Genomic DNA, 14,849 nt, shown 5'->3' with positions numbered 1-14,849 from the left:
GCTTGCTGCTGGGGTCCGGCCAATCAGGACTGGGTGAGACAGGCTGGACATGCCCTGGAGCCCTCCCATGGTCCTTCCCAAGCTGGATTGCGAGAGGGCGCAGGTCAGGCCGAGGGACCCTAGTGTACTTACATGCACAGCCCACGGACGTGGGCAATAGGGTAGTGAAGACCTGGGGGGGGGGGGGGTAGGGGCTGGGAGGAGGGGAATAAAGCAGGAGGAATGGGAGATATCTGTAATACTATCAACAATAAAATATATATTGCCCGGCTGGTATTTCTCAGTGGTTGAGTGTCGACCTATGAACCAGGAGGTCACCGGCCGATTCCCGGTGGAGGGTACAGGCCCGGGTTGTGGGCTCGATCCCCAGTAGGGGGTGTGCAGGAGGCAGCCAATCCATGATTCTCTCTCATCATGATGTTTCTATCTCTCCTTCACTTTCTCTCTGAAATCAATAAATAAAAAAATATAAATATGTACCTTAAATATATATATGTATAAAGAATAATAATAAATGGGAGAATATCTCCCATGCAGAAGAATTCCAAGTAATTACTGGGGAGCTCTCCCCACCCCCACCCCCGCTCTGTCACAAGGGGGAGCCCCCTCCCGTGGTCCTGCAGCGTGGCTGAGCCCGGGTGTCCTCCCAGAGAGAACAGGGTGGGAAGAGGAGAAGAAAGAAACGACAAACCCCACCTCGGGGTGCTCAGGTCACGTGGCACCGTGAGTCCTGCCGATGGTGCCCTGGATGGTGTAACAAGAGGGTGCTTGACACACACACACACACACACACACACACACACACACCCGTCATCCTCCCAATCCAGCGTCAGCCGAATCCCGACAAGAACAGCAGAGGGCGCCCTCGGCACACCTGCCGCTCCTCTCCACCGGCCAAGGCCTCAAATCCAGAGCCCGAGAAGCTGCACCGCCAGGAGGTGCCCACACGCTACATGTCAGGCGGGGTCCTGGGCGGGTCCCGGGGCGGGGGGGGGGTGGCATTCGGGGGAACTGAGGGCGTCTGAGTGCAGGATGGCTTTATTGAGTTCACGATGTGTCCATATTGGTTCATTGATTGTGACAAACGCATCATAGTGAGCGTGTGAGTGAGTGTTCTCCAGGGAGCAGAACCAGCAGGACCGTAGACATAATGTAGATGTACATGCAGATTTATTTGAAGGAACTGGCTCGTGACTGGGGAGACTTGGTAAATCCAAATTCTATTGGGGGGAGGGTGGGGAGACGGCTGGGGCCCTGGGAAGGCCGGGCTTGCAGTTGGCTGTCTTCCTCGGGGAGCTCAGAGTTTGGTCTCTACGTCTTTCGACTGACTGGGCGAGGCCCCACGCTGTGGAGGGTCATCTGCTAGACTCAGAGTCCACCAGGATAAGTGGCCTGTTACTCTTGTTCAAACATCACCTTCACAGAAACATCCAGAATAGCGTTGGAGCCAATATCAGCATCGTGGCCCTGCCACGCTAACACAGGACGTTAACCGTGGCACCAACAAAGCCGTCAGGGTTGTGACACGCTGTCGCTGGCAGGATCCAGAAGAGGAAGCGGAGCATCAGAGAGGGAGGCGCAGAGGTGGGTGAGGCCAGGCCGCCGGGCCGCCCCAGGGTCTGCACCCACGAGCCCCAAAGCTCCAGGAAATCCTGCCAAACTGAAGACATACTTAGTGGAGGTATGTTTACAAAATAAAATGTTTTTATTGGAGAGAGAGAGAGAGAGAGAGAGAAAGAGAGAGAGAGAGAGACCTCAATGATGAGAGAATCATGGATCGGCTGCCTCCTGCACACCTCCCACCGGGAGTCGAGTCCACAACCCGGACATGGGCCCTGATGGGGAACTGAACTGTGACCTGGTTCCTAGGTCGACACTCAACCCCTGAGGCACACAGGCGGGCGGACATATGCTTTTGTAGGTGAAAGGAAGGGCCTGAGTTTGCAGCCTGGGTGAGGTTTTGGTTTCTCCGGACGTGGCCATTTAGTTTGGAATGAAAGGGGTGAAGCACTGCTTTTATGTGACCTGAGAGCAGCCTCCAACGTGACTGTGCATCAGAACTCCCCGGGGGGAGGGGACACCCCGAGGTTCCCGGTGCCGCGGGCCCGGAGCACACGCTGAGAACCCGCTGTGCGATGGAAGTCACGCGTGAACGTCAGCGCGCACGGCGCTGGGGGGCCCTGGGTCTGCTGGGGGGTCTGCCCATCACCTCTCTCTGCTCCCCCAGGTTTCAGACACAGGGTGGTGCCAAGGGCCACATGAAGCACTGACCTTCCGGGGGGCTGCGGCTTTCCTGTGAGCGACAGTGCACGATGACTGCCCCCCCCCGCACCCCCACACACAGCAGGGGCGGGAGAGACAGATCTGGGCAGACAGATGGCTGTGGGAGGGTGGTAGATGGAGGTGAGTGGAGGATTCCGGCGCCTCGACAGCTCGTCCTGCTCCGGCCCCCTCCCCAAGCCTCAGTTTCCCCCAGTGTTACAGGGGCCCCCATCCCCCCGCACCCACAGAGCCTTTCACTCCCTTGTCCAATGTGACCCCCATGGCCACCATCTCTCCTCTCTGGGTCACCTCGCTTCCTCCAGGTCGGCAGACCCCGGGGCAGGGGGAGCCCGGACATGGCCCTGCTCTGTGGGGACCTAATGGGCTTTGCGGGGGGACGGGAGCTTCTGTGTGGGGTGGGCAGCAGGGCTCTAGGGTTTGGTGTGAACAAGTGGTTCTGGGGAGGAAAAGCTGAGTGAGTAAGGGCGAGGCCTGAAGCTCCGGCTGCTGTGGCCCGAAGCCGGGTCAAGGGGAAGGGGCAGGTTTGCGCTTGTAAAGTAGGAAAGGCCCCAAGGCCATGCGGGGTGGGAAGGGCTGAGGCTGAGGCTGAAGCTGGGGGGCCACCCAGGCCTGAGGGAGGGGCTCTGTCTCTGGGGCACCCTCACCCCCAAGACCTGCTGGGAGCTGCTGTCCAGCAGGCACTCTGCTGCCCCACCTGCCGGCCCCCCACCCCACCCACGCGGGGAAGAGGGGGAGGGCGCTCAGCAGGCCTCACCTGAGAAAGAGCCACCTGGCTGGGCGACTGGTTGTCTAACCCACAGCCTCACCCCCAGCTGCTCCCCAAAGCTGTAATTATCGTTTCAGGCGGAAGGATTATTCCGAGGGGGCAGAGCCCCCGGCCTGCACTGGCAGGGACCCGGCTTGACTGGAGGTGACACTTGAGCAAGCTCCCTCCTCGGCCCCCCGCGGCTCCTGCCTGGGTCACAGGCCACAGGGGGGCAGGGGCGGGCCCGGAACCAGCCCTACCTTGGCAACAAGTAAAAGTAAACATGTTCTTCAGGTGATGCAGTCATGTCATCAACTCACCATTTTTTTTAAGGCATTCTTCTTTTAAAAATATATTTTTTATTGATTTCAGAGAGGAAGGGAGAAGGAGAGAAACATCAATGATGAGAGAGAATCATTGATCCGCTGCCTCCGGCTCGCCCCCCTCTAGGTACCAAGCCCACAACCTAGGCATGTGCCATGACCGGAAATTGAACCGTGACCTCCTGGTTCATAGGTTGACACTTAACCGCTGAGCAACGCCAACTGGCTGGGGCACGACTGTCCCTAGTGACCACGGCTGTCCATGTGGTTCTCAGCCCCCGGGCCTGTGCCCACGCCCACCTGGTCTCAGGGCTGCGGCCTCCAACAGTCCACACTAAGGCTCAGGTCCCTGGGAGGTGATGTGACCCAGTTCTGGCCCCCGCCCTCTCCTACTTCAATCTGTTCAGCCAACAAGGACTGAAGCCGGCTGAGCCAGACAGGCCCGAGCCCCAAACTCAGCCGCGAGGCAGCGAGTGCTGGTCCTCACAGGCCTCGTGTCCGGCTACACGAGCACATGCCCGAGCGATGCCCCCGGACCCGGGCCTGGACGTGAACACAGGTGAACACACGCGGGAGCCCTGGGGCAGAGGGGCAGCTGCTGCAGCGTGGCCGTGAGGGCTGGACCCTCAGGCGCGGGCAGCAACGGGCCGCTTGCTCTGGGATCGTCCCGGCTGCTGTGTGGGGTTGTGGGGGACCCTTCAAGGCCGGACAGGGGTGGGGAGTGCAGTCAGCGGGTGTGGTCACGGTGGTGGCCCAGGTGTGAGTGTGAGCATCAGACAGATAAGGTGCTTGGCTTGAAGGTGGGAGACAGGCCCAGGGCCTCGGGGATTCGACCCCATGGGGACAAGGGTTGGTATCCATGCATCCTGATGGTGGACAGGCGCAGCTAGGGGTTGAGCCCGATGAGGTCTGTGGAGGGTGGAGGGCTGCTAGAGGTCACACGGGGCCTGGACGAGGCGGGAGGACAGCCAGGACCCAGCATCCTGCAGAGTTCCTGGCGAGGACGCTGGGACATGGCCTTGGCGTCTGGCAGGACGTGGGGACAGGAAGGCCCCCTGCCCTCCCCAAGGACCTGGCTGGGCGGGCGATGTTTGCAGGTGCGTCTCCAGGGAGCAGGAAACAAGCTTCCGGATAACTGTTCCCGCAGAGAGCGGCGGGGACGCCAGCGCCCGCCCTGCTGGGGGCTGGGTGCCTGAGCCAGCAGCCACCCCAGGTGCCCAACCTGCACGTGGGCCGGAGGCAGGGGTCGCCCAGGCCAGCAACTGGGCAGCTCCTTGCCACGCACGTGCTGTGCCCAGGGGGCAGCGGAGCTCTGGGGACACCTGGCAGCTCAGCCAGAAATGCCAAAGCAAGAGCTCCCGGGCATCATGGCCGCCATCCGAGCCACCTTAAACCGTGCTGCTCTCCCTGCAGCGCCCACAGGCTCCGCTGAGGAGTGGGAGCCCTTGCTGGGAGGGCCACGCCTGCCCTGCAAGGAGCTGGAACCCTCAGAGCCCCTGCAGGGGGACGTGCCCGAGGCTGCGGCCTGAGGCTGGCTCCAGGCGACCTTCCTGCCAAGCCCTGGGACAGGAGGGGCAGCTGCGGCTTCCCCTCGAGCTATAAAAAGCCCAAGCCCGGCCCAGCGAGCAGAGGGCAGAGCGAGGGACAGGACGCACAGGACTCGGAGCTCGGACCAGCAACATGAGGTTGGGCCCCGCCATCAGGCTGCTGCAAGCCCCCCTGAGGGCCTGCGTGGTCCCCAAGGCGCATATCTCCGCCAAGCCGGCCAAAACACCCACTTCTGCCTCCGTAAGTACCCGGGAGGTGGCAGGGGCTGGCCCATGGAGGGCCGGCAGTCCCAGAGTTCTCAGGATGAGGCGGGTTCCAGGGTGGGCCCCAGGAAGCCAGGCTGGTAAAGGGAGAGGGGACGTCCTCCCAGGCCTGGTGCTGCTGGAGGGGACGCGGGCGCGGGGCCTGTCCTAGGGCGGGGCTTTGTCCCAATGCAGCCAGGGTCCCGGCAGCCAGCTGTCCCTGGGGCCTATTCTCAGGCTCCCACTGCCTCTGCCAAGGCAGGTGCTGAGGCTGAGCTGGGAGGTGCTGTGGGACCTGCAGCGTCACCCATGAAAGGGAGGGTGGGCTGAGGGCCAGGGGAGAGCAGACAAGACCCGTTTCCAGCCTAAGTCACCCGGCTAGGAAGGTCACCGGCCCAAGGTCATGTGCTAGGAAGCGAAGCCCGGAGCTCTGCCTGAGGCCTCTGGGGGTTGAAGCTAAAAGGATTAGCCCCCATCTGGCACCCGATCTCGGACACGGGAGGGCCCAGGCTGTTCCAGGAGGAAACCAGGGAAGTAGGGCTGCCTCTTCAGAACCCGCCCTGAAGGGAGAACATGGATCCAGGGAGCCCCACCGCCCCCGGGTCTGGAACAGGACCCCCCACTCCAAGGCCCTGTCCTTGTTTGCAAGCAACTTAGAACCTGGGCTGCCTGCCGCCCTGCAGGCCCTGACCAGCACCGAGTGCCCCGGGAGGGAGTCAAGGTCGGGGGGGCCGGGCGGGCTGGGCCGGCGTCTCACGTGCGCTCTCCCACGCAGGAGCAGGCTGCGGCGCTCGTGGTGACCTTCCTCAGCTTCATGGTCCCCTCGGGCTGGGTGCTGTCCCACCTGCAGAGCTACAAGAGCCGCTCCGCCGAGTGAGGCTCTGCCCAGCGAGGCCGGGCAGCTGCCGCCGTGGACATGGGAGGGAGCTCTCATTAAACCCTCCCCCACCGAACGCTCGCCTGTGTTCATGCACGTGCGCCACCTCCCGGACACTCAGCACAGGGCACTCGGGTCCTGGCACAGGAGCCGCTGGCTTGGGGCAGGGGGTGTCCCTGGCCCCCGGCCCCTGCCCCGCCCATCCCGTGTGCAGGAACGCTCTCCTCTGAGGGGAGGCCAAGCCACTTCCCCCCAAACCCTCCCATTCCCTCTCGTGCCTCGTCTCTGCAGACACAGGCCTGCCCTGGAGGGCGCGCCAAGGGAAACCAGAGAGGACATGCCAAAGGCGTTTATTGCAGGGTCCTCGGGCCACCTGGGAAGCTGCTCACACGGGTGGGGGGGAGGGGGGCAGATGCCCACACGCAGGGCCCACCCTCCTGATCCGAGGGCCCCACCCTCCCTGCGGGCCCGGAGACACCACGGTCCCGCTTTCACAGGAAGAACAGTCCTGCCCAACAGAACCCGCCTCGGTGGGGAGCCCTTGGCGGGGAGACCATGGCGGGGAGCGGGCGCTGCTGGGAAGACTCTAGGTGAGGACATCGTGCGCCTGGTGCTCCACCAGCATCTCCATGCTCTTGACGTCCGTGCACCAGGACTCCAGGCGGTCCTTCATCCCCTGGATCTGAGGGCGGAGAGCACACAGTGAGGCAAAAAGGGCCCTAACGGGGGGACCCCGAGCTGGGGGGTGAGGGTGGGGGGCAGGACACGGCACTGCACAGGCATCTCCCCACCACCACATTTCACACGCTGGCAGGAAAGAGAGCCGGCAAGCACAGGAAATCCACAGGATTAAATTCCAGCAAATGTGAGCAGGACGGATTTAGGCTCAAATCACATAAGCAGGAACGTACCTGATCAGAGGACCAATTTTAGGATTAAGGGGCACCACCAGCATGACCAGCACTGTTACCACAATCGCTTTTAAACACAGGGTTCAGGTCCCAGGCGGCATTAAACTAGGTTCCCTGACACCCTGCCCCGCGGCAGGAGCCCGCCCCGCGCCGCTTCCTTCCTGGTGGCCCGTCACCTGCTGCAGATCCAGCACGCGGGGCTGCACCCAGGTCATGTGGACGCGCCCGTCCACCTCGTCGATGCTGCCTTTCACCAGCCCCACCGACAGCGCCTTCATCACCAGCAGCTCCACCTGCGCAGAGGGCGGTGTCAGGCGGGCGCCAGCGCTGCCAAATGCCGGGAAGGACGCCGCTTCTCTGTGGTCTGAGTCGGGGAGCAGGGTGCCCCCACCAGGAGCGCGGCCCCTCTGGGACAGCCCCAGTCCAAACACTATACCTCGTTCACGCTGATCTTAGAACTTTTGGCAATTTCTTCAAAAGTGAGTTGTCTGTGATTGGCAGGTCGTGTGAAAGTCATCTGAAAAAAATTTCCCCAAATAAGAACTGTCAGAGAACTGAACAATAAGGACACTTTTATCAATACTTGCTCTGGAAATGTAGATGGGTTAGTACCTCTACACTAAAGCTTCCTTTGGTTTTTTTTTTTTGGTTGTTTGTTTTTGTTTTTATTTTGTAAAGTTTCCTTAACATTAGCCACATATCTCATTAACAACCAGCTTCCAATGCTTAGGTGAGACGGTAAGATTAGCCGTTTGGCAGCTTTCTGCAAGTCACTGCTCACACCGAGCAGGTGCTTGGAGCTGGGGACAATGCACTGAGCCGAACACAAGGCCCTTTTCTCAAAAGGCTCAAACTCACCCGCCACGGTGGCTCAGTGGCTGAGCGTCGATCTATGAACCAGGAGGTCACAATTAGATTCCTGGTCAGGGCACAGGCCCTGGTTGTGGGCTCCATCCCCAGTGTGGGGCATGTAGGAGGCAGCCGATCCATGATTCTCTCTCATCACTGATGTTTCTATCTCCCTCTCCCTCTCCTTCTCCCTGCCTCTCTGAAAGCAATAAAAATATATTAAAAAAGAAAAAGATATCAAAAGGCTCAAACTCTAGCGGGAAAGTCAGATGGGCTGTAGACAAGGAGTGGCGAGTGCCAGGAGGCGGCAGCCACCTTAGCTCCGATGGTCCAGCCAGGCCTCTCTGAGGAGGTCATGGACGCTGAGACCCAAATACAAACAGAAGAGCAAGTGGGGGAGGAAAAGCGGCGGGGGGGGAGGGGGGGCAGCGGGACAGCACTGTTGTTCTAGCTGATTCACCAGCTTCAGCTGCACCCAGGGCTTGGGGTTGGCAGGACCCGCGCCACCTGCCAGCCTCACGGCACAGAGGGTCCTGGCGCTCGCTTACCTCCATGAGGCAGAGCAGCTGGATCTTCCTCAGAAGCTGAGCTTCGTTGGCGGCGAGATCGGGCTGTGAAGGAGAAAGACAGGTCACCTGCAGGTGGGACAGAGACAGGCGGGCCCTGCACAGCACTGGCCCGGAGGCTCCAGACCAGCATCAGGTCCCGGGCTTCGCTTTTTGTAGGAAATGACTAGAACAGCGCCCAGCGGGAGGCTGTTTCCCAAGACAAGGACCTGACCAGGCAGGGCTGTACTCCTGTCAGACAGCAGGGGGCGGCCGCGGGGCGGCGGGTGGGCCGGGGCCTGAGGAGCACTCCTCAGTTCCAGGGACTTGTCCTGAGGGAAGACAAGTTCCCAGCTTCCCTGGAGGCAGCCCAGGCGGACAGTCATCTGCTGAGCTCAGAACGACACCCAAGACGGTTCGTGACCCCAGCCCCGCTCCTCTCTCCGCACGCGCAAGATCACTCTGTTGGAGGCCTGTGTCACCCTCCCCTGGCGCTGTCTGCAGGGCGGAGCATGACAGCTGCACCTGAGCTGCCTGGGGCCTCCTGCCCGGTGAGAGCAGGCTGCCTGCCTCGGTCTCCCCAGCGCCGGCTGGAGAGACAGGCGCAGGCAGCGCGGCCGGGACTGACCTGCTGGCCCCAGGCGGCCTTCAGCGTCTGGAACTGCTCCACGTTGCCGCTGTTGAAGGCATACAGGGTGTCAATCAGCCACTGGCGGTCGGTGCCCCTCAGCGACTCCAGCACGGGGTGCATGAGCTGTGGGGACAGAGCCGGTTAGCTGGCAGCGCGCCGTGCCCGTGGTGACGCGTCTGTGCCCGGGGCCCACTTACGAGTTCTCCGAAGTTAAACACTCCCTCGCCGAGAAGTCCCGCCAGGCCCAGCGTGAACGCTCTCTCCTGCTGCTCCGGCACTAGGACAACAACAACACCCCCCGTCACACACGTCACGAGCCCCCGTCCAGCTCGGCCTTAAAGGCCTCACAGGGAGAAGCGCGGCAGCACGTTCTGGGGTGGCCACAGCAGAGCTGACAGGCGCCACCGGTGCCAGCGCTGGGTTCAGGTTACGCGGGACCCGCCTTCACGGGTTCTGTGGGAAGTGCACTCGCTCCCTCACTCCCCCCAAATCTACATGGCGACCTACAGTTCCCGCTGTGCTCCCGGGCCCTCGGATGGGAGAGCGAGCCCCTTTACAGACTTCACTTAGCCCCTTTCCACCTAGAATTGGCCTCCTTTGTTCCCACCCAGCAAGCCCCTTGTCCTCGACACAGTGGCTGCCTTGCCCCCGGTGCTGCTGGAGAGGCAGTGATTCAACTCACTAACACTTTCAGGAGGTGCTGGTCTCGGTGCTTCCACCGTGAACCATGAGAAACCTCTAACATCTGCCGGAATTTCCTTTGTAAACACACTCACTGCACTCTCCCCAAGACTCTGGTCACTTTTCTTTCCTCCCTCAAATCCGTGGGAGGTTTTTGTCATTCGCTCCCCTGGGCCTAGCATCTGTTTTCAGAGGGTCTCAGGGCGGGGACGGGGTCCAGGCACTGACAACGCCCTGGAGGTGGGGCAGTCAGGCTCATTCCTCCTGAATCAAACAGCAAAGGACGGACAGCGGGGAAACTACGGCTGCCACCACCTTCCCGCTCTGACCACGGCTTCCTGACCAAGGGGTGCGGCCCCCGAGGGCCTTCTGAGACCCGCTGCCTCCAGCCCCTCCCGCTGCGGCGTCTGCAGGCCCACCTGGCAGGTCCTTGATGTCGACGCAGCCCAGGAAGCGCAGGGCGTCCTTGTAGTAGGACGCGTGGCTGCCCACCGTCTGGTAGTACTTGCTGGAGAGGTCGTAGAAGCGGCTGTGAACCGACGTCACCCCAGGCAGGTTGCTGAGCATCGCCTCCACATCTTCGATGGTCTCCTGCTCACAGGGAGAGAGGTGGCCTTCCTTTAACTCACAATGTCGTAAGGTGACATGTGACAAGATGAAAAGCACACTGCTCTGCATTTGGGTGTTAAAACAGAACTTCAGCCCAGCCAGCAGGGCTCGGTGGGGAGTTGCCAGCTCGAATCGCGGTCAGGGCACATGCCCAGGCTGTGGGCTCCACCCCCAGAAGGGAGTGTGCAGGGGGCAGCCGATCGATGATTCTCCCTCTCCCTTCCTCTCTAAAATCAATAGATTAAAAAATAAAAAAGTTCCAGGACAGGAAATGGACATGATGAGGATGCAGAAGAGGCGGGGCAGCAGCGTGCGACCGGGAGGGCGGACCCTGGTCAACAGGGGCCACAGGCTGTGCCTGGCGGAGGCTGTAACCCCTGCGGGGTCAGCACGCTGAGTCCTGCTTGCGGGTAACGGCGACTTACCAGCAACTTACCCTCAAGTGGTTTTTGAGGAAAAAGCCACACACACAGAATGATGGGCAAAGCGGGGAATGCTAACAACCTGAGGTGAGGGCACAGGAGAGCTTTATGCTATTCTTGCAACTTTCCTGTCACTTATTTTAAATAAATAGTTAAAAGAGGGAAAATAGGATTTTCCCCCTGTAGTTTTTTTTTATCACTGTTGCTAACCCTCATCTAAGGATATTTTCTCCATTGATTTTTAAAAAGTGAAAGGGAGGGGAAGATCAATGTGAGAGACACACAGGGAGTGGCTGTCTCTCCCACACACACTGACCGGGGCCGAGCTGGAACCTGCAGCACAGTAGGTGCCCTTGACCAGGATTCAAGCCCATGGCCCTTCGGTGCGCAGGCCAGCGCTCTAACCACTGAGGCACTGGCCAGGGCTTAAACAACCTTTTAAACCACAGACAACCCTGTGTGATGGCGAGCTCAGCTCACCTTTGTGACCTGCAGGTCCCCGATGTTCAGCTTCAGGGCGCCGATGGCGGTTTTACACAGGATCACGGCCTCGTCGCTGCTCTTCACCTACAGACGCGGAGACAAGGAACCTCGGAAGCGCGGGCAGCGGACCCACAGCAAGGCCCCCGCACCCTGCGTGGCTCTCGCGGCACAGCCTGGTCTCTAGGGCTGTGGACACTGAGCACAGACACAAACACGTGTTTCAGAAGGTCTGGCTCAAGCTTCACACGTACCTTCTCACGGGTCTTCTCCAGAAAAGTAAGCGCCACATTAGGATCTAGAAAAGGAAGCAGAACCAGCTCAGAAGCACCACCAACGGGCTCTTTACAGCTGGTTCCTACCAACCAGCACACTTTTCAGTGGGGTAATCTTCAGGTTTGGAACACAAAATAAGATAAAAACATTAGAACCGGATATTTTCTATCAAAATGCAAAAAAGTTCCATTCCGTATGTTTCGAGGCCACAGAAGCAGCTCCCACTTGGACCCGGCCCTGTGAGCAGCGGGCCACTCACCCGTCATCTGCCTGACCACGTGGAGGATGATTTCCACCAGGGACAGGGGGTTCACCCTGAAACACAAGCACAGCGTCAGCACACGGCACCAGCGCTTTCCTTTCCCAAGTCAACAAGCAGAGTTGTACCTGTGCTCGAAGTCACTGATGAAGTTCTCGTACAGCTGTGGAGCCAAGACATGGAGAAAGTCACAGGACGCCTGGCATCTGCAGACCCAGCTGGGACGCACACGGCGGGCATGTTTCCCAGGAGACCGAGTTTGGTTATTAGGTTCACATAAGCGTTCACCAATGGACGCGAAAGCCAGCTGGGCTGTCTCTAGCTTGGGGCATTATACCGGCCCTAGAAGGGTCTCCTGCAGACCAATTCCCATTTCCTCCTCAAAGCACTGAGTGGAACAGGCCCCCAGCACGAGGCCCAGGACCCTAGCAGATGAGAAGACTGCAGGCTCACGAGGTCCCATCTCAGATCCCCAGCCACTCAGCAAGCACCTGGCGCTTCCCCAGGCTCCACTGGGGCCCTGGCCTCGTGGAGACAAATAAATGGTGTCGCCAAGAACTCAGGAGCAAGGGAAATCAAAGCACACAGGCAGAGCGGCCCAAGGGAGAGGCTCCCCCTGGCTGGTGTGGCTCAGTGGATAGAGCATCGGACTGCGGACTGAAAGGTCCCGAGTTTGAGTCCCGTCAAGGGCACATGCCTGGGCTGAAGGCTCCATCCTGTGCAGGAGGCAGTCTATCGATGATGCCCTCTCATCACTGATGTTTCTCTCTCTCTCCCCTCTCCCTTCCTCTCTGAAATCAATAAAAAAGAATATGTATGTTAAAACAAAACAACAACAAAGGGAGAGGTTCCAAAGATTATTCCAAAAATGTGATGGGTTCTAAGGAATGCAGAGCAAAGAGGTGGCAAGTTTGGTGCGGGAGAGGGGCAGCTGGAGAACACTCCAGATGTGCCAGACAGGGGGAGCATGGGCCACATGCTGGAGAAACCCGGCCCTGTGTTGCGGGAGTATTTCTGAAGGACAGACAGCGAGCGGGAGGTCAGGGCTGAGCCTCCGCAGACACGTGCTCACACGCCTGTTCTGACAACGAGATACGGGAGCGTGCTATACGACTGCACGTTAGGGATTTAGAAGACAGAATGTGCGTCACTTATTCGCTGCGATCTATGGCAAGTCACGAAACCTCTTGGCCCTGCTTCTACGGCACAGAGTCGGGTCACAACAAGGCCGTCTCCCAGTGTTGCTGTGAAGAGTGAATGTGTGAACAGTACCTGACACAGCGACTGCTGACTCAGTGTAGCGTATGGTTATTGCAAAGCCCCCCGAGATCTTAGAGTCTCTGAGCACATGTATGCCATGTGACCTAGCATGGCAAGTCACTTACCTTAATAAGACCATCTCCTTGGGCAAAGCATGGGTCCTGCACAAAGTCAAGCACCTGCAGCGTCAGCTGATGCCACAACCTGAAAAACGTAAGACCGAGAAACTAATGTCCAGTCACAGGCACGGCCAGCCCTGGTGCGGGAGCAGTGACCTCTCCACTGTGTGCCAGGACGGGTGCCACCGAGCCCACGTTCTTTCCCGGCTCCGCTCCTCCATGGTATGACCCCCGAGATCGCCTCTCCTCTCTGAGACCCAGCCTCCCCAGCGATGAATGGAGAGCCTCTCTCCGGACCACCTCCCCGGGTTCCTGTGAGGTGCGGCTGGAAACAAGAACTCTGGAATCGTGCCTATTCCAGCTGAAACCCCAGCTCTCCCACCTGGCAGCCGAGCGCCTCAGGGAGGGAGCTTACACCGGCTCATTGCCTCATCTGTGAACGGGGTGACTGAGAGCGAGTCCAGGAAAACCTCTGGAACGACAGCACGTTTGAAACCAAAGGCTAATTTTTACGGATGCAAATAGAATGCCTTGAAAAATACCAAGTGCTGCCCTGTCAGCGTGGCTCAGCGGCTGAGCGTCCACCTGTGAACCACGAGATCACGGCTGATTCCTGGTCAGGGCACATGCCCGGGTTCGCGGACTCCACCCCCGGGTGTGTGTGTGTGTGCAGGAGGCAGCCGGTGGCTCTCTCCCATCATTGATGTTTCTACACCTCTCCCTTCCTCTCTTCAATAAAAACATATATATTTCTCTAAGTATATTCTCATTTATTTCCCAGGGGAAGGGAAAGGAAGCGTGCAACCAAATGCAGAGTCAACGCGGAAAAGGCATACCCGCGCCGGCCCCCGGCCCCCCACCCTCGTCCAGGGGGAGCGGGCCGCGGGCAGTCGGCAGGACAAGGCCGAGCGCAGGACGCCAGGACCCGCTGTCCACAACCAGGCGCGGGCTCGCTGGAGGGGAACGAGGGTGGCATCACCGCGCAGCCCAGAACCCTCTCCTGAGACCAGCAAGCTCGGAACCTCCGCACGGCCCCTTGGCAGGAAGGCGAAGGCAGTGACCCCTGGGCCCCCAAGGCCCCGTCCGCGTGGCTGCCACCCCGCCCCTCGGCCCTGACCTCCCCCGCAGGTCGGGGCGCCCCCAGCCCCTCCGCGGCGCCCGCCCGCCCGGCCCCCCGCCCGCCCCCTCCGCGGCGCCCGCCCCGGCCTCACTTCTTCGTGTAGAGCTCCTCCAGACGGTGCCACACGGCGGCCTCGCCGGGCCCCGAGCTCTGGCTCTGTTGGAGGAAGCCTGGCACGTCCTTCATGTCGGCAAAAGAAGCCAGAACGCCGCTGCCACAGAGAAGTCCGCGCCGCGGGGACGGCTGCCGGAAATGCTCACTCACTTCCGGCGCCGCGCCGCGCAGGGCACGCCGGGAGCGCCGTCGGCGGCACTGGGCGTCCGCCGGTTGTCAGGGTAACCGCGCCTCTGGTGCCCTGAAGGGTGAGTACGCGTCTGGGGTCAACGGCCTGTGTGGCCTCGGCCCTTGTGGCCCGCAGGTTCCTATCTCAAGGGCGTCGGTGACAGTACGTTCCTAGTGGTGTCTCAGGACACACCGTGCGGGCGCGGCCTGCTCTCTAGGCGCTCACAGAGCGTCCCGCCCCCCGGCTGAAGGAGGTGGGCGCGCGGGAGGGAGACATGCGCACTCATGCTGGGGTCTCGGGGCGGAGCTCTGCCGGCTGGGAACCGCCTTCAGCTGGGCGTCTACCGTCCCGTTTGCGAGGGCGAGCCTTCTCCAGGGAGATTGGGA

General features: G+C 60.5%; 1 protein-coding gene and 1 long non-coding RNA gene across 3 annotated transcripts; one reads left to right on the top strand and one right to left on the bottom strand.

Annotated features, from left to right (window-relative positions):
* Positions 1-1,631: 1,631 nt before the first annotated feature.
* Positions 1,632-6,094, top strand: LOC106695821. 2 transcript variants are annotated; one of them, XR_001346831.2, is made up of 3 exons: positions 1,632-1,681; positions 4,765-5,139; positions 5,917-6,094. It is a non-coding gene; the product is annotated as an uncharacterized LOC106695821 (long non-coding RNA). The 2 variants fall into 2 exon arrangements; XR_002827740.1 differs by lacking the exon at positions 1,632-1,681 and having other exon boundaries at positions 4,286-5,139.
* A 258-nt stretch (positions 6,095-6,352) lies between these two features.
* PSMD13 (proteasome 26S subunit, non-ATPase 13) lies at positions 6,353-14,465 on the bottom strand. The gene is made up of 13 exons (XM_006108751.3): positions 14,272-14,465; positions 13,067-13,145; positions 11,810-11,844; positions 11,682-11,737; positions 11,401-11,444; positions 11,147-11,233; positions 10,055-10,226; positions 9,152-9,231; positions 8,952-9,077; positions 8,327-8,389; positions 7,366-7,446; positions 7,106-7,222; positions 6,353-6,700 (listed from the first exon to the last, which is right to left on the bottom strand). Exons 1-13 carry the CDS (start codon positions 14,364-14,366, stop codon positions 6,605-6,607), a joined length of 1,131 nt encoding a protein of 376 aa, XP_006108813.1. The 5' UTR covers positions 14,367-14,465; the 3' UTR covers positions 6,353-6,604.
* Positions 14,466-14,849: the final 384 nt, after the last annotated feature.

The sequence above is a fragment of the Myotis lucifugus genome, unplaced genomic scaffold (assembly GCF_000147115.1).
Source record: "Myotis lucifugus unplaced genomic scaffold, Myoluc2.0 scaffold_3397, whole genome shotgun sequence".
Classification (NCBI taxonomy): Eukaryota; Metazoa; Chordata; class Mammalia; order Chiroptera; family Vespertilionidae; genus Myotis; species Myotis lucifugus.
Note: the sequence above shows the minus strand (reverse complement) of the source record. Positions and strands in the feature narration are given on the sequence as shown.

What these genes read in the sequence shown, in the direction of transcription:
- PSMD13 (XM_006108751.3), bottom strand. Translation starts at nt 14,366, where the DNA reads ATGAAGGACGTGCCAGGCTTCCTCCAACAGAGCCAGAGCTCGGGGCCC. An exon ending in CGACATCAAGGACCTGCCAG is followed by an intron (nt 9,232 to 10,054) that starts GTGGGCCTGCAG and finishes TTGTTGTCCTAG; the next exon opens with TGCCGGAGCAGCAGGAGAGA. An exon ending in AGGCCGCCTGGGGCCAGCAG is followed by an intron (nt 8,390 to 8,951) that starts GTCAGTCCCGGC and finishes TCTCCTTCACAG; the next exon opens with CCCGATCTCGCCGCCAACGA.